Here is a 22152-nt window from a genome sequence, read left to right on the forward strand (position 1 = left end):
CCCTCGCAAAGCTTTAATTAAAGTACATGGCGCCAAGTCTGATACCTATGACATTCCCTCTAGAGTACCGCAGGGCAGTATTCTAGGTCCTAGGTCTTTATTCTTTTCGTTAATGATCTGTGTAACAACCTGAGCTCCGGAAAACAGCTTTATGCGGACGATTTGAAAATATATCGCGCCATAAAATCGCTCGTAGACTATTGTGCTTTGCATACTGATGTTCTAAATGTTGCAAACTGGTGCAAGATCAATGCTATGCAAATGAACCCGACTAAATGCAAAGCCATAACGTTCACTCGTTGCCGATCTTATTCTATAACCTACGACTATTTTCTGAGTCACACAGCGCTACAGAGGGTTACATCGTTCAAAGACCTTGGAATCGTTCTCGACAGTAAGCTTCATTTTATGGAGCATTTATCAGTTACCATCTCTAAGGCCAACGCTATGCTCGGATTCCTACGGCGTAATACAGCACAGTCCAATGATGTTCATGCGCTCAAATCAATATATTGTGCATTAATTCGAAGCATACTAGAGTATGGAGTGCAAATCTGGGCTCCGTATCATTCCGTTCACATTGAACGAATCGAGAGAATACAGAAACGCTTCATCAACTACACCTTGCGCCGCTAACCATGGAACTATCCATCAAACGTTGTGCTTTGATTGGCTTGCAATTATTGGCAGACCGTTGAGTGATGCTTCAGAGGATGTTTATTTTCGCCGTCATAACGTGCAACATCCACTGCCGTTACATCCTGGAAAATGTTCGATTCCATGCACCGTCTCGTCAACTCTGGAATCGTCAACTGTTATGGATCCGTGGCCACCGCACACATTACGATCAAAATAATCCATTAGACTTACGCTGCAGACTATTCAACGAAGTGTGTTGCTTTTTCGACTTTATGTTAGCAAATTAGTTTTTAAAAATAGGATTAAGTCAAACAATCAGTCTGTGCAATTTATAAGTTGACGATGTACAACAAATAAATAAATCCATTGCATAACAAAGAAGACATAACAAATAAAAAATTTTGAAATTCTTATCTGTTTCCATTACACGGTGGCTTTTTGCAGTTGAAGAGGACCTGAGGGCGCTCAATGTTCAGGGCGACTGAAAACGATTGGCCCAGGATCGAGTCCAGTGGAGAAGGATACTCCATTCGGCGTAGGTTCATCGAAGAGCTGTAGCCCATCAAGTATCAAGTATCTGTTTCCATTTTGTTATTCGTAACAGAGTTCTACTGACGTTAGTCTCCGCCAAGACGATACACCACTAGGTGTTCTAATCTTCCAAATTCACGATTCAGCCATCAAGTAGTGTATTCATCTTGGTCTCCGCCATCCATTCAGCAGCGACGAGATTTTCTGCTGTAATAACCTCAACGCTGATTCTACATGCACGCATTGTATAAGCTTGTGCTCCAATGTTTTAACTGCACCATTACTACAGTGCAGGCTATTTTCTCCATCAGCTCGGTTTGTACGGTGCATAAATCTTCGGTGCTCGGTTTTTCTGTTCACCAACAGGTATAGAGCACTACGCTGACTTGACGATAAGTGCTTCATGGAAATATTGCTCCATATTTGTTTCCAGTTGTCAGCAGGGTGCATGCGACATATTTTTGGTTCTTCAGTGAGATTAATGTACACCTTGTGGATACTTTCGGCGGAAGGATTTTCGTGGACTATTGGTGGGAGTGAGGGAAAATTTGAATGGATAAGTTTTAGACAATGACAGTCTACAGGTGGGTTGGGATTATCTTGGGTGAGAAAGGCTTTATAAAAGGGAAGGGAGTCGATATCAATAATATGCCTATTAAGAAGCAGGGCTTTGCACTTCAGTGAAGGAAGAAATGGAACAATCGCGCACTACATGTAGTTATCACCGACACGTCATCGGCATATGCCACAACGAGATCAGGGTCGTCTATTTCCTCAAGGTGTTTAATTAGTGGTTCTAGGTAGATTACGAACAGGTGCATAGAGAGTGGGTCCCCATGCCGCACGGATCTCTCGATTATGAAAGGTTCGGAAAGATGCCCGTTTACAAGCAGGCGCGACGATGATAGATCTCCTATCTTGGTAAGCAACCAGACAAAATTTGGGGCAAAGCCGAGCGCGCACATGTTGCGAGCGATGAATGACCGATCCACAAGATCGAAAGCGTGGTGGAGATCAAAGGAAGCCAAAAGTCCTCGTTGTTTACAATTTTTCAATCTTTCTATTCTGCCGTTAAGAGCAAGAGTGGCCTAAAATATATTGCAGCCGGAGTTGGAACACTTTTGACTGTCACTCACTACCTGATGGGTGCCCATTACGCTTTCGAGCCGCTGTTTGAGTATTCGAGAGAATATTTTGTAGCCACAGTTTAGCAGGGATATCGGACGGTATGCGTGAGCTGTTTGGTCGTTCCCTTTCGGTTACCCCATCAACAAAATTATATGGAACATTTCCGGCTAGTGTTTCGTTTCTAGATTTGATAGCGGTGGTAATATCAGCTGGCGTTATGTCATCCATGCATATCTGTTATATTCTCTTTCACCAGCAGTGTAAAGTGCACGGTAGAAGCTAGGATAGGATGTGCCAATTAGTCATTAAAAATCGTACCGATTTTCTGTCAAAATCGTACCGGTTGCTGATTGGGTGAAAATGACAATCGATTACTTCGATCGGCGGTATCACATTTTCAAAAGGGCAGCTTGTTGTTACCTTGGCCGTGTTGCTGGGAAATTAAATTGAAATTTATGACAAAATTCGAAAGTTTGTTTTTTGATTTTTTGGGCAAAATGAATTTATGCTAGCCTGCAAAATATGCATGCATGATTCTCAAGGGTTATGCTAATTTGAAATACTCGATTTGAAGCATTATTAAGCAAATTTTTACCCTTTCACTGTAAAACTCATCTAATTCCTTGTAAAATTTTTTTGCTGATAGTACGTAGCATCTTTGATTACGAAATATGGAAGAAATGAACGATAAAACATTAATTTTATACATATATTATTCGGCGGATTTTGCATAAAAAATATTCGGAAGCACTGGACACCACCTCGTCGAAGCAATCGACTGAGGAAACAACAAGGCAGTCACAATTGAATTGTCACATCCTATCCTAGGGTAGAAGCCCAACATGTGTCTTTCGATAGCTTCCGTCAACGAAGTCGTTGTCAACTCGAAGCTGTGTGATATTACTGTCAAACCTTCATGAGTCGATGTTCTATAACTCGATATCGACTCATGGAAGCAAATTCTGCCATATTAAAAAATATTGTCTGGGTTACCGTGATGGTATCTTCAAACAGCTATTTAAGGATTTGCTATTCGTCATCTCGATATTTCCATGAGTCGATGGTCGCTTCATCCGTAGATTTCCAAAGGAAAACATATTTTATCTTCGGTTTGGCATACGACAACCACCATTGCAGCCAAGAAGGAATGGTTCGCCGCTGACGAGTTCAGACTGCCATCGGATTTGGAAATCCTGGACATTCTCTGCAGTCAACAGATGGGGACGGAGGGACCAAAAACCGCGACCAGGTTCACGGCCAAGGTGGGGAAGGAAAACTCGCGCTGTCAGAGCTTTGTGGTCAGAAAATGAACAGACATGCATGTAAGCTGATTGAATGCTGCTTCTCAAACTGCTCAGGCTCATGAGACTGCTGCAGGCTTTACTTGGCTAAGTTCTTTTTCGTCAGCTTGTGCTTGTGCACATTCGTCGTTGTGTTTGAGGGACACGGACCAAGCGGTTTCGAGGTGGTAGGTTGCGAATCAATTGGGCTTGTTCTCTTCGAAGATGGTGTTGGTGCCAGTCTGCTTCCCAGTAACATTTAGGTTTCATAATGGTTTTATGAAAGTCTTGTAGAGCAAATAATGGTTTTCAAGACCGTTATATTGCGCTGTTCACACTAAATCGAACAACACAGTTTGAAAGTGTGACGGTTCCAAACTGTGACCAAAGGTGTGACGGTGTCGATTACAATGGATTTTGACATCGATAAATGTCAGACGAAAGCAAACGCTGTGAGAATCACGTGCTTTTGTTTTGAACATTTTCGCATTTTTGCAAGCTCTTGCATTTTCTCCTTCTGAATGATGGCCAAGGTTTCCAGTTGTGCAGTTTTCATAATTATTTCCCTAGGAAAATAATATTATTTAGTAGGATTCGAGAAAAAGAATTCGGCAACAGTGCACACGCAATAGAAAAGTGTGATTATCGAAGTGCATCGATAATCCATGTTTCAAGGCAAACTGCAATAAAACTAAAAATGTTACTGGGGCTTCTTTCCTTCGGTTTTGCACCGAATAATTTTGCGAACGTGGGCTTATGCTTTGGTGTCGCACCGGGTTTTGGTGCAGAAGGATTGACTACAGTTTTCTTTGCCACATTAGCGTAGGATTTCTGCACCAATAGTTTCTTGTTTTGAACCTAGGATAGGATGTGACAACTCAAAATATACATGCCCTATGATAAATTACTACTTTGCTTTGACGGGGCTTGAACAGGGTTGCCAAAAATTAAAAAAAAAAACGTTTATTCATGTTTATTTATTATTCTAGTATAATTTTGAAGTTCAGTTTTTTTTTCATTTTTTAATATTTATGCACCAAAGAAAGTGCAAATGTTGTTAAACAAACAAAACAAACATTTGAATACTCGATAAAATCATTACAAAGTGTCTCTGAATAGCTTCTTTAATCAGAATTTTTTTACAACAAAATTTGATGATCAAATGTTCAGTAACTTTTTCCAATTAACATTTTTTATGCATTGATTAAATATTTCCATTATTTTTTCCCTTTTCTTCAAAAACTTATATGTAAGTATTGATCTAAACAACGCCTTTGAAAAAAAATCAAGGAATTTGTCAAACAATCCATAATTTCCGTAAAATATAGTAAAATGTATGATTGTGTGATCATCCATCTTTTCGCCAGCATTGTATGAGGATCTCTCAATTTTATCAAACAGAAGAACAAAAAAATTCATTATTATTGGAGGAACTAGGGGCGTTTGACAGTTATTCGTTTGGAGACAGAGGATTTATCTTCGCTCATCTATATGTTCCACTATCTATACTTTCCACTGACTCCGACAAGGGTCGAGTTTGAGATTGGTTGGCTGCTCCTGAGTCCATCAAGAAGTAGGGTAAAGTGACCAATAGTGGACCCTCCAGCCATTTTTGCATTATTACTACACAATGTCAACGTTTTGCTATGAAATTCTATCGGGAGAACCTACCTTACAGTCCTATGATTTGATTATATGCATTGGAAATGATGACTTTTTACAATTCTATAAAAAATAAACACAAGAGTGTCCATTATAGGAACATTTTGGGGGGTCCTTAATAGGGAAGAAGAACGTCCCGAAACGGGACATGAAAATCAAATGAAGTGTCGACTATAAGGAAGCAATTTCCTATTATGGACCCCCAGGGGGTCTACTATAGGGCGAATTCAGTTAGACTTTAAAATGTTAATTTCAACGAATAACGTCGTGTATTTGGGTGTTTTATGTATGTATCGTGAAGAGGGGATGCAGAGCTTGCTGTTAGATATCAAGCAGAGTTAATTTGTTGAAAACTTCTAAGCCTTATGACAGGAAGAGCGAAATTCCGCTACTAGGGGGTCCACTATTGGGCATTTTACCCTACTATCACAGAGAACAGACATGGAGGCTCGAACAAAATTTCTTGCAAAACATGTGTAAATAAACACCCCGAACGTCAACGCCAACGACGTTGACATTGCAACTCGCAATCTCATTTTGACAACACGATGGCGCTGGTATGCTCTTGCATTCATAACGACACTAGCGAACAGTGGCATTTTTTGATGACGCTAGCGCTGATTATGCACGGGATAACGGCGACATTCCAAAGTTATTTCAAAATGAACAATATAAAGTTATCGCAACATGGCGAGGGCAGCTTCAACGTCTGTTCGCTGTGGTATTGCGATTTGCAAATAAAATTAGCATTGCAGACAACATGCAGGCAACTTGCACAGGAACGAGCTGTCAAAATGCTTGCAGATGTGCCTGTTTTAGGCATTCGTTGGATTTACGTTAGTTGTAGTTTGATGTGTACATCGGAGCAGCGGTGCTGACATATTTTACTTACGTTTCAGTGGAATTATTTCAAACATTGTCACTTTATTTATTAGTTTTATCATATTTTCTAAAAAAAAACCAACTTAACTCACCGAGTAGTGATACTGCCTTTCTCGCATTTAGCCAAGACACCAACCTTATATGGCGCTTATATAGTTCGATTCCATTTTCTCAATAACTTTTAAATGCAATGGTTTATCGTTATCAAATTCAATAGTGACCAACAAGGCTTTGTTCCCTGTCGAATGCAACTTGTTGCGAGAAAATCGGTTAATTATTACTATATGAAAAAGTGGCTAATGTTTTTCGGTTTTCGTGTGCACACACACACATACACACGGACAGACAGACATTTGTTCAGCTCGACGAGCTGAGTCGATTGGTATATAACATCATGGGTCTCCGAGACTTCTATAAAAAGTTCGACTTTGGAGTGAAATGATAGCCTTTCGGTACAACTTTGTTGTACGAGAAAGGCAAAAAAAAACTTTCTCTAACAATATAATTAATATCGAGCAAGAGCTCATTATATTTTGCACAAATAGCATGACAAATCATGATAACTTCGATTACAACATACTCTTATTGAAAGATAATATAACCAGCAACATTGTATGCAAGATCTTTTGCAAGTTTGCTGCAACTTCGTGCATTTGGCGAACTCAACGCAAATTGCAATAGACTAACGCAAAATGAACTCCCCCAAGAAATTATGACGTTTGAGCGGGTCGCATAATGAACGCAAAATGAACTTTTGTTCGAGAAGACGACCCGCTCAAATGTCAAAATCCATCGGGTGAGTGAATTTGATGAACTCCTGCACAGGTCTATACTACTAATCTGTCACCAGATTGAGGTTACGTACAGACGCTGCAGAACCTAATTGACCTGTGCAGGAGTTCATCAAATTCACTCACCCGATGGATTTTGACATTTGAGCGGGTCGTCCACTCGAACAAAAGTTCATTTTGTGTTCATTATGCGACCCGCTCAAACGTCATAATTTCTTGGGGGAGTTAATTTTGTGTTAGTCTATTAGGTTCTGCAGCATGACGTCACGAATGAATTCGGTCATCATCGAATGAACTTTTTTGACAGTTCAGTAGTACTTTCCACTGACTCCGACAAGGTCCGAGTTCGTGATTGGTTGGCTGCCTCCGAGTCCAACGCGAAGTACTACTAATCAGTTATCAGTTTGAGGTTAGAGACAGACGCTGCAAACCTAACTGGACCATATATTTTTTATGGTTGGTGCTCAAGTTGACGCTTCGGTCGTTTGTGAGTGATATTAGTGCTGTCCAATGAGCAGCTCGAAGTAGCTCGAAGTTGTTCCTGTCACGCTCATGCCCGTTTGTTGACAAAAAAGAACGAGCAGGACGGGAACAACTTCGAGCTACTTCGAGCTGCTCATTGGACAGCACTATTGTTGGTCGAATAAATTGATTGTTCGTGCCGCTATTGGTAAAACTTGATGGATGTTTAATTAAACGAGAGGTGGAGTCAATGTTGGTCAAACTGCTTGACCACGTGTACGTTCTATTACGGGTTAACTGAACGGCCGAGTATGGCAAGTATTGGTGACTGTTCTGCCGTTGACAACGGGTAAAAACATCCAAAATTTACCGTAAAAAAATGATCGGCTGTTGTTTACTTTATTAAAGTTGCAAATTAGGACACAAAGTTAGAAAGTTTCAATAATGTGTTGTCAGCATGAATACGACGATATCTTAGTACTGTATAAGAAAAATCTAATGCAATACTTCAATTTCGAAAGAAAAATTCTCTGTTCTCTAGTAATTTGCCATATAAAAACTAAATGGAAAACATTTTGCCATGAGAAAATCTAAAAGTTCGCTGTGTGCGTTCAAAATTCACCAATGTTGGATTGCCAACTAAATTACACACCTTACCCCACTGGGCAGAGCAACCACATTTTGATAGACCTGCAACACTATTGATAGACATGCAAATCCCTCAATTTGTATAACCGAAAGTGAGTAAAAATTATCTAAAAACTCACTGCAAAATCTCCTTCAGCAATATCCGAAAACCTACCCACTTCTTCTAAAAACGACCCTGGGACACGAGGAATAAAAAAGGCTTCAACTCGTTGGCTGCCGTTGGTCAGACCAGCGAATTGAGACTTTTAACGATTCCCCTTTTGGGTTTCGGAGGATATTCCTAAAGGGCTAAGAGTAGCCCCACCAGAGAACGGAATCAAATTTCAATTGAAATGAATTTCAAATACATGATACCGTGCTGTGCCCTTATTCCGTTCACCTAAGACAATGCGCTATGTCTAAAAGCTCCAAAAAATAGCCGTTTAGTATTTTGAAGCTGCAATTTCGCTACATAGTGTCATTTTCTATATACAATTGAAAATAAAATATGTTGGGATGCATTCATAGACTTGGGCTCCGCTAGTGAAAACAAAATTGACCAATTATGTGGTCTTAATTCCAATCATCTGAAATGGCATTGTTCCTAATTCCGTTAATTCGTGTTCCTAATTCCAATCACCCGAAAAACATTTGATTTCTTGGAGATGCTAATACCAGGCATCATTTTTCTCACAAATCCATCTTTTCATTTATTATAATATTGCAAATAAAAAGCTTAAAATGTAATTTCCTTCCAAATTTAAATTACAATGAATTATATTTCCTTAGTATAGCCAAGTTGACTATTTTTTCGTTTGTTACACTTACCGTTAGAAATATATTCAACATGAACATTGATGCTAGCTGCCCAGTTGCATTTTGCATTAGGTACCACAGAAAAGGACAGATACGATTCCTTATCGGAGTTTTACACCTTATCCTCAACGTAATTTTGACTAAAGCCTGGATACTAGGCCTTTAATTCTGACCTGAACCTTCCAAAACAATATCTCTGTTTGATTGGAATTGTTCGTATCACTGTTTCGTTCAAATAGAATATTCTTTAAAGTTCCGATTCTTTAAAGTACCGGATAACCCTACTTCTACGAAATATTCACGGATTTCGGTAAAACATAACCTTATTTGCAGCTCAAAGAGGGCAGAGTTTTTTTTATAGAAATTCGCCAAGAAATTTCCGGATACAGCTTTTAAACAAGAACGCCGCAATTATGGATTGATGGATTGTGCTGTTTAAAACTGTCCGTATTCTCCGGAAACCCTTTCTTAACATTGTCCAGCATTCACTTTATAAATCATCATTAAATCATTAACTGAAAAAACTGTATTTTCCCGGCACGAGTTGAAAAAGGTCCCATAATTTTTTTAAGTAGAGTCGTTAACGGAATTCCTTTCGGTCTGCCTGCTTGCGGGATAGAATTTCAAATGTTCACCATTCATATGGCTTCATGTACGATGTACCTTTTCTTGCTCATAGATTATATTCTCAAACACGGAATTTTCGGAATCCATCCTCCAAACCCAATGAACGGAATAAGGAACGAGTAGATTTAGATGTACCCTTATTCCGGTCAAGATTTTTTTGACTTTTCAGCATTTTCTATCGAGAAAATACAGGCAACAATTTGGTAATACGCTATAATGTTACCTGTTTTGTCTTGTTATGCTGCTGTGTTTGAAATCCAGGGCAAATTTTTACTTAAAAATGCTTAAATATTATGACAGACGTTCTTAGCAAGTGGGTTAATGAAAACAGTCAAAATGGCGCTCGTAGTGACGACCAACAAATTTTGTTTTAATTTTCACTATTAATCGCTACAAATGACGCTGGTTTTCATTTCATTTCATGCATACATAACCATAGAAAAGTACAAGAATATTTTTCTGTTGTTTTTATACAAAAACTCTTTATTATTTATCATTTTGTCTTGCGTGAACGGAATTAGGCGCTGATTGGAATAAGGGCACAGCACGGTACTACAGATACTACAGGTAATGCTTGGTTATCATTTAAAAAAGAAGTAACACACAATGAAATACTTACGTTTGACGGATCCTCCAACGCCGACTCGATCATGGCCTGACGGAGGAACACATTTCCGCGGCAGGCACGCCAGAGCATACGCTCGAAAGCCGGTAAACGTTCGCGCAGGATAACACCGGCAACAAAGCTGTCGTTTCGGATCAGGAACGGGCGTATACAAAATACTCGAATTAGAATCTAACATTTACAACTCGGTTTACATAGCAGGTGTTGTTCTCGCACAAGGTGAGTATGGAGGAAAAAGAAAATCCAAATATTAGAATGTAGGTAATATTCAAACCATTAGCAGCAGCCTCTCTCAGGGCGAACCTGATTTCTTTTTTTTTTGTTTTGCGATTTGAGAGCTTCATTCAGCATTCAGCCACTATGGAACTGTTTGGAGATGATTTATGTAAGTATAATAATGAGATTTAAAACAACGAAATCAACATAAGACGCATTATTCAGGGTAAAAATCACACGATCGTGCTTCAAATCCAGCACGTTGACAAGATTTAAAAAAGGTTTATTTGGTATTTTTAAATAGCTTCAGTAAGTTTTTTAAAAATGCACATTTTTAAATGGAAAAGGCTCAGAAAACAGGCAATATTCAAACAAATGATATAAACAAACATGGAAAGTCATTTTAGGTTTTAGTTCTGTCCAACAAACGACTGACCAAAAAGCAAGAAAACCAGGCATATTACAAAATTCACAATGGTAGTAAGTGAAGAGGGCTATTGCAGTAACAAGTGAATAACACACGTGTGATGGGAAAGCTAAAGTATCTAAAAGCAGAAATTAACACTAAAAGAGGACAACTTCACAACTACTCTATGATGGAAACAGTATACGTCATTAAACCAAGCTCGTCGGTGTTATTTTTTGTTTGTTTGAACAGTTTTTAAATCAGTTTCCATAAGGTCACATACAAATGGGTCAATGGGTTTGGTTTCGCTTGAATGACGCATTTTACTATGTGGTGCACTGAATAAAAAAACACTACGTAGAAATGAGGTTATTTGGTATCGGTTTAGAAGGGGTAGTTGTGCTACTGACCATGGGAGGTACTCTTCTGGTTCTTGTGACTTTTCCAGAAAACTGCAGTTGAAAATTAGTAGTTTGTTAATTGAAAAGCTCTTCTCCTTGTAGATAGACAGATAGTACTTATAGTGGTAGAAGTTGTAAAAAGGGATTCTAAATTTATCAGCGATTCAATTTTTGTTTGTGTGTCTCGTAAACAGATTGGGGATCGGTAGGGCTGCTGATAAATCTAGAAATATCTAATAAAAATGTTATAATGAAGATAAAATCATAAGCTTAAGCCTACAGAAGATAAAAGAAGAAAGTAGAATAAAAAGAAATCTAACCAACAAAACCGAAAAAAGAAGAAAAGTTTCCAAAAGCGGCAGGAAACGAACCGAAAAAGAAAAACAAACGAGAAACAAAACTAACAAACCTACCCCAATTGTACAGGACCCATCGTTTTGCCGGCGGTGCGTGATTCGTCGGTGATCAACGCTCGGGTCATCGACTCGGTGGTGTGCATGCCACCCTCTTGCTGCTCGCAGAATCGGGAGTTTGTTTTTGCAATTGGTAAATTGGTTCGATTCGATGGAACGGTCGATTATTGGTTGGTTGGTTGGGATCGCGATTGTGTGGTGATAGAGAGGCAATATGTAACAGAAGATTAAGGACACAAAGTCAAAAAACGACATTTAAAAACACACTACGCACTACGAAGGCGCCAGATGGGATGTGAGGACAGAGCCGGGGAGGTGTCCGCTCTTTTTTTTATTTGAATATCACGATCGGGATAATACATTGAATTTGACATATATCCAGAGAGATAGATGAAAGATGTTTTAATATCCAATAGAGAAAATAAAAAAATATTTTTAGAAAAAATGTGTGATTTGATGTTGATAAAAATAAAGAAAACAATTTTGAAGAATTTATGCATGAAGTATGTTTCGTACAATACATACCATTATTTAAAGAAATAGTTTTTGAAAAACAATCAACTTGAGTAATACGTAAATAGTTAACTAAGTCGGAGAGCAAACTCAATACATTTTAGTTTAATTTAACCAATTCGAAGTAGGTTTAAATGCTATTGTTAGTTGTTAACTTAGTTAGTCGTACGTCCATCACAGGTGTTTATGATTAAGTACTTAAATATAACAACACATAATCACTTAGAATAGGAATAAGAAAACAGTAAGTGCGACAAACAGGTATAAGGAGAAAGTGCAAAAAACGCAAGCGTAAAAGATAAACAATTTTGTGCGATTATAACAAATCACAATAAATGTTTGTTGTTGTACAAAGAATACGATTTTCAGACCATTAAGTCAACAATATTGTTATGAAAGGCTTTACCAGGAACAAAGTCGTTTGAGGATGATAGATCCAAGTCGCAATCGCAATTAAGGCGTACCAGTTTTATTTCTGAAGGTTTTGAAGCAACTATTCAAATTTAAATAATGTTGAAGACAATTTATCTTTGTAAAGGCATTTAATCTTTGAAAGAGGTTGGCAACAGGATAACCTCATGATTATATTAAATATTTTGTACATAAAAAATCTACTTCCAAGAAGTGTACCTAAATGTTTCACCCTAGACTTGATCGTGGAATTACGATCCTGGAGATCTGGAAGCCGATCAGAAAGGTTCGATAACAATCAATATCATAAAAATGAAAATATCCTGCAACTCTGAGATTTGAAGCACTTAATGGTCTGAAATTATGCAATAATCAATGACAACAGTTGATAACGAGCCTAAATTGACTCAAGCAAGGCGCAATAAACATAAAACATAAAAACATTGTGAAGGTGCATTTTTAAAAATAGTTTTTGTTTACCTTACTCCAAATATATTTCTTCACACAACGCAAATAGAAGCAAACATTCTTTAAATCAAAACTAATTCTACACACATAAATAAAAACAACACCAATTTTCTTGCCCATCCACGTTCCTCGGTAGCGCAATTCCGAGCCGGATTATGTCACAGCAACTCATCTACAACCGAATTCAGTCGCAAATGTGTTGCAACAACTTCTGCTCGATCATTTGCGTTACTAGGGGTTTCGGAACAAACAGACTGCGGGCTTCTTGGCTTGCCTTAGCTGGCGGCTGTAGTTGGGGTTGAAATCCGGGAAGCGTTCGTAACGTTTCTTCGTAAAGACAGAAAACAGCATCAATGTGAAATAAATAGACTTTTTGAAAATAGGAAAAAAATGTCCACGCGATAGAAGCATTCTAAGTCGGTAATATAGGTAATACAGAAACGGACAGTTAAACAAAAACCAACGGAGGGTTAGGGGGAAAAAAAGTACACATCCGGCGTGTTCCATTATTACAATTACATAAATCATATCAAAACCTGCTCCATTTTTGGGGATTAGATTTCGAAACTCAGTAACGCGCTTGTGTTATTGTAGAAGTTACATAATTGTTGAATAGAAAAATCTAACTGATACAGTGTCTTGCGTAAAACAATGGAGAACCAGGGAATCAATTTTCTTCGAATGCGCCTGAGAAACAAGCGACAAAAGAGAACCAACGACAAAGCTTTGTTTTTGTCGGAGATAATAATGACAAAGATCCGAAAAAAATTGTCAGCAACAAAAAAGAAGACAATCTTGTTGCTAACTTTTCATCACGTTATTTTGCATTATTTCTAGTGAAAATTTCGGTTTTATGCTATCATAGTTTCTGCTTTTATGGAAATATTCGAGAATCGAACAATGATTACAAAATTAGCAGCGTATTTTCGGAGATATCAGAGCATGCAAGGCAAATGATTCTTGTCGTATTGTGTTCGGGTTCTGATAAAGGTTTGTCGCTAGGTACGTTTGTCAGTAACAAACTCTGTTGATGACAAAGAGTATATTGTTAGGCGTTGCTCGAATATTGATTCCCTGTGGAGAACAAAAGAGAAACACCACAACAATTATAGCGCGGCGCGTACATTGCGTGAGTAATTTCGCAGAATGTGATGGTAGTAGTGAGAACAGGAGGAACGAGAGCAGTGGACTCAAAGTGTATGTGGGAAAGAGAGATAGGGACGAGAGAAAGAAAATAAAAGTGTTGCATATTTACCCTAGTTTTAGGTTTTGTCCCTGTGCCCCGGCACCACCAGCTCGAATGCCCTCCTCACCGAGTAGGTTAACTTGTTCCTCTTCCCTGTGCGAATCCGCCATCTGCAGATAGCGGTTCCGTGACATATTAGGTACATTGCTTGCGATCGCTGCTTGTGGCTTCGAGTGTTTGCGCGTTTGCAGTTAAACGGAGCGGTTTCCATACACGTGTTTTATTTTTTCGATTCGAAACGATTTTCATTTATTTGATAGATGCGAACAGATAAAAATCAAAATCAAAGCGCGCATCCAAAAAACGTAAAACGTAGGGTTTGTGGTTTGATTTAGATTGATTTTCATGGTTTGGCGTTACGAGAAGGGAAGCGGTTGATGTTGATGTTGATCGGAGGATTTGCGGTTCTTTCAAGCCCTTACGGGAGACTTGAAGAACCACGGCCTCCGCCGGCACCCGGAACGAATGTAAAATTATTAGTCACAACTGGTTGAATAGTTTTGTTTATGTGAAACGATATTATTGCGATTATAGACAAAGAACGAGGAAAAATGGAAGAGCGATATCCCATTATGATACGGGATCTTTGGAGAAGTACGTATCAATATCATGAAGTTTTGTCAATGTGATCAAAGATAGCATTTTCAAAATAAATATTATATGTGCAAATCATGAATATATGAAGCAAACAGCAAACAACATGCAAACATAAATATTGGTAGTAACACAGAGATAGCAAAGATAATTATCTGTTTATAATTTTCTTAATATATATGAATACAATGTTTTACAACCTTTTACAACTGTTTCCACAAGAAGGGAAAAACCGGTTGGACGACACCCCAAATTCCCGTCCGCAACGTTTAAAGCTTATAGGTCGTCCCGTAAAGCATTAAATTTTGTTAACATACATGTTCCGGACGTGTTGCAAAAATCGAATTGGGTGTATTTTATTTTTTCGAAGTGATTTACAGAGCGAAATTTAAAAAAAAAACTGTGCCCTAATCAATTTTTCAAGCTAGGGCAATAAGTTGCCCTCTAAGCTCTAAATAATCCTCACGTCATATTCGCTTGAAAAATCACGTGACTGATCTGCTTGGAACAAACTCCGATTGTTACTGAAATTCACGTCATAATTAATAAAAAAAAATAGGTGATTATGACTGCAAGTTCATGTACATCATTTGAATGAGTTTATGTTAGTGTAGTTAAAGCTTTGACATTTTCGTAAAACTTGTGTTACATGACTTTCACGTAAAAAAAATCAAAATGGCGTCGAGTGCGAATTTAATAAATAACCTGTTGACAGATTTGCAAATTCCACGCAATTTACTGCAAAAATTGGTTTGGCAATTCATGATTATATTCAGCTAATCAATCGTAATATAACTTCTTTATGTTTTAGCTGCTGGAATAGGTATACTGAACCTTGTAAACTAGCTCTGAAAAACAGTTAAGCGATTGTTTGGGGTTGTTGGATATGGACGACTCTGAATTCGATTCGCCATACTTCTACGGGCTGTTGCAGTCCTTGAGGACTCGAAATGTATGAATTTTGGAAAAACTGTCGTTGTTAACGTTCAAGAGTGTTTTTTTTTGTCCTCAAAAACAAACTATACAGCGCTTAGTGAATTGCTGCATACATAAAGATTTTGCAGAAGAAACATCTCCGAAGAAAATCATTGTCCCATCATAGCAGAGGTTTCTTGCCGAGCGCTTTGTCAATCCACTGATTCGCCCTGTCACAGAAAAACAAATTTCTCAGCCCGCACCGCTAGTGTCCGATACAGCTTTTGTGTCAATCGACACTCCAAGTGGGAACTATTTTGTCAAAGCGACATTACCTGCAGCTGAAAGAGGAAGGAATTATTAATCCATCATCGTTCAGATGTGGCCAAGCTGCTTCCCGACTTAGCCCACCGTCAATTAAATCTCAGGTATATGTAGGAGGACAATCACAGCCCTTGTCGCTAAGTATTTTCTGGAAATCGCGCACCGATCGGGATTCTCCCGAGCAGGAAACCCCTTGCCTACCACCGAAACCCACTTTTCAAGTTGCTTGCCAGCTTGCTCCGTCGGCGATTCGCCTTCAAGTACCCTCAGTAGGACAGTCACAGTACTTCGCGCACCGGTCGAGATTCCAAGTCCGAGCTATTTTGTCACTGGATTAACAGCAACATCGTCAGAAACTTCCAAGTAGGAAGGCACTTGTCCACCTTCCAAAAGCACTTGTAAAGTCGCTTGCGAACAGCACGCCTCATCGGCGATTCGTCTTCAAAAATCCGAAGCACAGCCGTTTGTCGCTAGTAATTTCTGGAAATCGTGCAAAATTCGAGATTCCAAGTCCAACCTATTTTGTCACTGGATTAACAGCAACATCATCAAAAGCTACGAATATTGAATCCGACCACTACCTCGTTGCAGTATGTCTGCGCTCAAAACTCTCGACGGTGATCAACACGCGTCGGAGTCCTCCGCCGCGGCTTAACATTGGGCGGCTACAAGACGGTAGACTAGCCCAAGACTACGCACAGCAGCTGGAAGTGGCACTCCCAACGGAAGAGCAGCTAGGCGCAGCATCTCTTGAAGATGGCTGGAGAGATATTCGATCCGCCATTGGAAGCACCGCAACCGCTGCACTAGGCACGGTGGCTCCGGATCAGAGAAACGACTGGTATGACGGCGAATGTGAGCAGTTAGTTGAGGAGAAGAATGTAGCATGGGCGAGATTGCTGCAACACCGCACGAGGGCGAACGAGGCACGATACAAACGGGCGCGGAACAGACAAAACTCGATTTTCCGGAGGAAAAAGCGCCAGCAGGAAGATCGAGACCGTGAAGAGACGGAGGAACTGTACCGCGCTAATAACGCACGAAAGTTCTATGAGAAGTTGAACCGTTCACGTGAGGGCTACGTGCCACAGCCCGATTTGTGTAAGGACATAAACGGGAACCTTCTTACGAACGAGCGTGAGGTGATCCAAAGATGGCGGCAGCACTACGAAGAGCACCTGAATGGCGATATGGCAGACAACGGTGGCGGTATGGTAATGAACCTAGGAGCACGCGCTCAGGACATGCGACTTCCGGCTCCGAATCTCCAGGAAATCCAGGAGGAGATCGGCCGGCTGAAAAACAACAAAGCCCCTGGAGTTGACCAACTACCAGGAGAGCTGTTTAAACACGGTGGTGAAGCACTGGCTAGAGCGCTGCACTGGGTGATTACCAAGGTTTGGGAGGATGAGGTTCTGCCGCAGGAGTGGATGGAAGGTGTCGTGTGTCCCATCTACAAAAAGGGCGATAAGCTGGATTGTAGCAACTACCGCGCAATCACATTGCTGAACGCCGCCTACAAGGTACTCTCCCAAATTTTATGCCGTCGACTAACACCAATTGCAAGAGAGTTCGTGGGGCAGTACCAGGCGGGTTTTATGGGTGAACGCTCTACCACAGACCAGGTGTTCGCCATACGTCAGGTATTGCAGAAATGCCGCGAATACAACGTGCCCACACATCATCTATTTATCGACTTCAAAGCCGCATATGATACAATCGATCGGGACCAGCTATGGCAGCTAATGCACGAAAACGGATTTCCGGATAAACTGATACGGTTGATCAAGGCGACGATGGATCGGGTGATGTGCGTAGTTCGAGTTTCAGGGGCATTCTCGAGTCCCTTCGAAACCCGTAGAGGGTTACGGCAAGGTGATGGTCTTTCGTGTCTGCTATTCAACATCGCTTTGGAGGGAGTAATACGAAGGGCAGGGATTGACACGAGTAGTACGATTTTCACGAAGTCCGTCCAGTTATTTGGTTTCGCCGACGACATTGATATCATGGCACGTAACTTTGAGAGGATGGAGGAAGCCTACATCAGACTGAAAAGCGAAGCTAAACGGATTGGACTAGTCATCAACACGTCGAAGACGAAGTACATGATAGGAAGAGGCTCAAGAGAGGTCAATGTGAGCCACCCACCACGGGTTTCTATCGGTGGTAACGAAATCGAGGTGGTTGAAGAATTCGTGTACTTGGGCTCACTGGTGACCGCCGATAACGATACCAGCAGAGAAATTCGGAGACGCATAGTGGCTGGAAATCGTACGTACTTTGGACTCCGCAAGACACTCCGATCGAATAGAGTTCGCCGCCGTACCAAACTGACTATCTACAAAACGCTTATAAGACCGGTAGTTCTCTACGGACACAAGACCTGGACGATGCTCGTGGAGGACCAACGCGCACTGGGAGTTTTCGAAAGGAAAGTGTTGCGTACCATCTATGGTGGGTTGCAGATGGCGGACGGTACGTGGAGGAGGCGAATGAACCACGAGTTGCATCAGCTGTTGGGAGAACCATCCATCGTTCACACCGCGAAAATCGGAAGACTGCGGTGGGCCGGGCACGTAGCCAGAATGTCGGACAGTAATCCGGTGAAAATGGTTCTCGACAACGATCCGACGGGAACAAGAAGGCGAGGTGCACAGCGGGCAAGGTGGATCGATCAGGTGGAGGACGACTTGCGAACCCTCCGCAGACTGCGTGGTTGGCGAAGTGCAGCCATGAACCGAGCTGAATGGAGAAGTCTTTTATGTGCAGCACAGGCCACTCCGGCCTTAGTCTGATGACAAACAAACAAAACAACGCTATCCTGCAGCATTATTTCAGAGTGGACCGGACGGCTTGGAACGCGTCAGCTCTATTTGCGATCTATAGAAGTTACCATCGATGTGAAGCTGAGTTTTAACGAACACACCCGCATCATAGCATCTAAGGCTTACACTGTGCTGGGTTTTATCCATTGTCATGCTGCCGGCTTCATCGATTTTTACTGTATAAAACACTGTTCTGCTAATTCGTCCGGAGCATTTTAGAATACGCTTCATCAGTCTGGTCTCCATGCTACCTGGTCCATACGCTGGCACTCGTAAAAAATAAAAAAAATAAAAATTATTAGGTTTGCTTTGGGACAGCTACCTTGGAACGACCCATTTAATCTCCCGAGCTATCCAAGTCATTGCAAGCTGATCGACTTGGAAATTCTTTCCGCCGGGTGCCTAAAAATGCAGAGATTGTTTATCTTCGACCTCCTAACAGGGAATCTGGATTGTCCCGAGCTGTTGGAGCTCGTACGTTGGAATGTTCCCTCACGCAGATTGCTAAATTCGCCTTTATTTGTGATCCCTTTTCACCGAACAAACTTTGGCTACATTAATTGTTTTGATTTGTGTTTGCGTTCTTTTAACGATGTTTGTCACAAGTTCGATTTTATTCTGTTCAAAAATGTGTTTAGTGCTAGGATTTGAAAATTACAATAATTTAGCTATTCTTCTTCTTCTTCTTCTTCTTATTGGCATTACATCCCCACACTGGGACAGAGCCGCCTCGCAGCTTAGTGTTCATTAAGCACTTCCACAGTTATTAACTGCGAGGTTTCTAAGCCAGGTTACCGTTTTTGCATTCGTATATCATGAGGCTAATACGATGATACTTTTATGCCCAGAGAAGTTGAAACAATTTCCAGCCACCCTCAGCACGGTCTTGGAATTTAGCTATTAAGGAAGCAATTTGTGCGACATGGTCGAAGATGGGGTACTAATAAATAAATACAACTAGTTGACACAGCAGACTTTGTCCTGCACTGCCGTTATACGCATAACTGTCTCATGTATATCGGCAATTCCAGCAAACATGGGACAAATATGGGTATGACGGCAGGGCATTAGTAGGCTAAAATGTGCGTTATGATCTGCCCATGCGAAATTTCTATACGAATCTCAATTTTAGTTTTTTACGATTTACTCAACTTTACTCGTAATTTTTGCATGAGGAAATATCATATCTAGACGAACATTTGAAAAGGGCGTAACAGCCAAAATTTATTCCTTCTGATTATTTGTCCACATATATAGCTTTATATGTAGACGAAGAATCAGAAGGAATAAATTTTGGCTGTTACGCCCTTTTCAAATGTTGGTCTAGATATAAACCCGTCGGAGATTATAACCAGCAGGTTTGCTGAAGAAATGAAGAAAATCTATCCAGCTGTCTAGTTATGCGGATACGAACAAACTCATTTTTATTATATAGAAAGAAGATTTAAAATAAATTTCGCTCTGCCAAATGAAATCGAATCGCAGAGCAAACATTAAAACTTAAATTGTGAATACAAAATAAATGTTTGTGCAAACTAATTAATTTTGGGCGAGGTAAAGTTCGATAGAAGTTATTAAGGCATTTTATGAGACGTTTCGCGGTGGCCCGATTATTTACTTCTAATGTTTTGTTTTGTTATGATTCTGCGTGAACATTCCGTTAGGTCCGAAAACAAAATAATGCTTGTAACGTTTTACTTTTCATTCGTGTTTTCTTCAGCATTTCATGCTTAGAATGCAACGGTATGAATTATCTAACGATACATTTTAAGAATCATATGAAAAACTTTGTTCTAAAACCCTGGTAGACGAAAAGTAAAACAGGCAGAATTGATGATGGGACCTATCGGTATGTTCGGAGCGAAATTACCAAACAAACGGGCTCCCACTAATTGTCAAAGTAGATAAACACGAGAAAAACAGCTGTTTCGATCTGTCTCATAAAATGCCTTATACCATGAAAATTTGTTCCCGGTGACGTCTGTTGAACAAAATGAATCGAAGTTGATAAATTCTAGGAAATCAGTTGAAAGGGCCTAAGCATCCTTCGTGCTGTTACCGACGCAGAGGAAACAATTATGGAAATCCAAGAATCCCACAGGAAAAGTTTTAGTTTCGCGAGGCGAAACTGAAACACGCCATAAAACCATCGACATTTGTTTAGAACATCTATAAATTACGTAACGCTCAGAGGGGAGGGGGTCCCGAGCAAAGTCCGAAAACATAATGAGAGCATATAGAAAACATATTTTGATATTGATATCAAAATGAAATCATTATTTGTTTTCAAATATGAATCACCATGACTGATTACATATTTTGATCTCATTTTGCTGTTGATTTCTAAATTGTATGATCTGACATCAAACTGTGTACTTATTTTGTTATCGCAACCAATATCAAAATTAGTTTTCGATTTGCTTTCATCGATAGCAGGAATAGTTTTCGATTTGATGTCACAGTAAGATTTTCCTGCTGTAGATTTTGATCTTTTAACCGTTAAAACGACCAAAATGAAATCAACCTGAGTTATCAAAATTAGGCGATTTCACTACAACAAAATTAGTTATCGATTTGCTCTCAAGCTTTGCTCGGGGTTGCCCGAAGTGTGACAATCCATACAAAAAATTTCATTGATTCATACAAAAAGTGTGACAAGGGGGAGGGAGGTTAGAAAATGGCAATTTTTTGCGTAACGTCATTAATGGATCTTCCCTTAGAAAACCGAAAGTGAAGTTTCTGAGTGGCGAGTCCGCTGCTGGTGGTCGGCGAGCCCTTGATCGTTTTCGCCGCTCCACACGTCACAGGTGATGGGGGCAGCAGGGACCACGTCCAATGGCTTGACGACCCCTCCCCAGCTGTCTGTGAGTCAGGGGGTTCTGCCTAGGAGGTGGTGGGGTTAACAGGGGGCGCTGTTAATTCCCTCCCAAAAACCACATATCCGCAAGCAAACCTTATCAAGCGACCGTGTGCCGCTTAAAGCATACAAGCCCCTAACCCCGAATCCCAAGGTGTCAGGCGACCCGTGCCGAAGGGATGAATGACCTGGGGGTGAAACAATTAGCCAGGTCGTTAACGGAGCCTGTGGAGGTTCCACAGAGTGAGGGCTGCTTCGGCGGCGAGCGGGTGGCAGTGGGTGGTACCCACACACCCCAAGTGGTGCACATGTGGTGCAAGCGAATGGGATTTGGGGGTATTACTCGTAATACCCCCCGGAGTGAGGGACCGAGTGTATGGGTGAGCACACAAGTAAGTCTCGCATGGTACGCATGGTCGGTAGTGTTAGAATGACTGAAGTCTGGTGAGGCCTGGCAGGAGTGTCGGGGGGCAGATACCTCTGCGGCACCTCA

General features: G+C 40.5%; 1 protein-coding gene across 8 annotated transcripts in view; it reads right to left on the reverse strand.

The window, feature by feature from the left end:
- Positions 1-22152, reverse strand: part of LOC134223977 (V-type proton ATPase 116 kDa subunit a 1-like) — a 68805-nt gene that overhangs the window by 8967 nt on the left and 37686 nt on the right. For 2 of the 8 annotated variants that reach the window (XM_062703242.1, XM_062703209.1), the window contains exons 4-6: positions 11507-11604; positions 11103-11144; positions 10065-10191 (exon numbers count right to left, since the gene is read on the reverse strand). In XM_062703242.1, the coding sequence (XP_062559226.1) occupies positions 10065-10191; positions 11103-11144; positions 11507-11604 (267 nt within the window). Of the gene's footprint in view, positions 1-10064; positions 10192-11102; positions 11145-11506; positions 11605-14153; positions 14312-22152 lie in introns of all 8 variants that reach the window. The other 6 variants (XM_062703257.1, XM_062703222.1, XM_062703249.1 and 3 more) reach the window with 3 other exon arrangements.

Source organism: Armigeres subalbatus, chromosome 1 (genome assembly GCF_024139115.2).
Source record: "Armigeres subalbatus isolate Guangzhou_Male chromosome 1, GZ_Asu_2, whole genome shotgun sequence".
NCBI classification, from domain to species: domain Eukaryota; kingdom Metazoa; phylum Arthropoda; class Insecta; order Diptera; family Culicidae; genus Armigeres; species Armigeres subalbatus.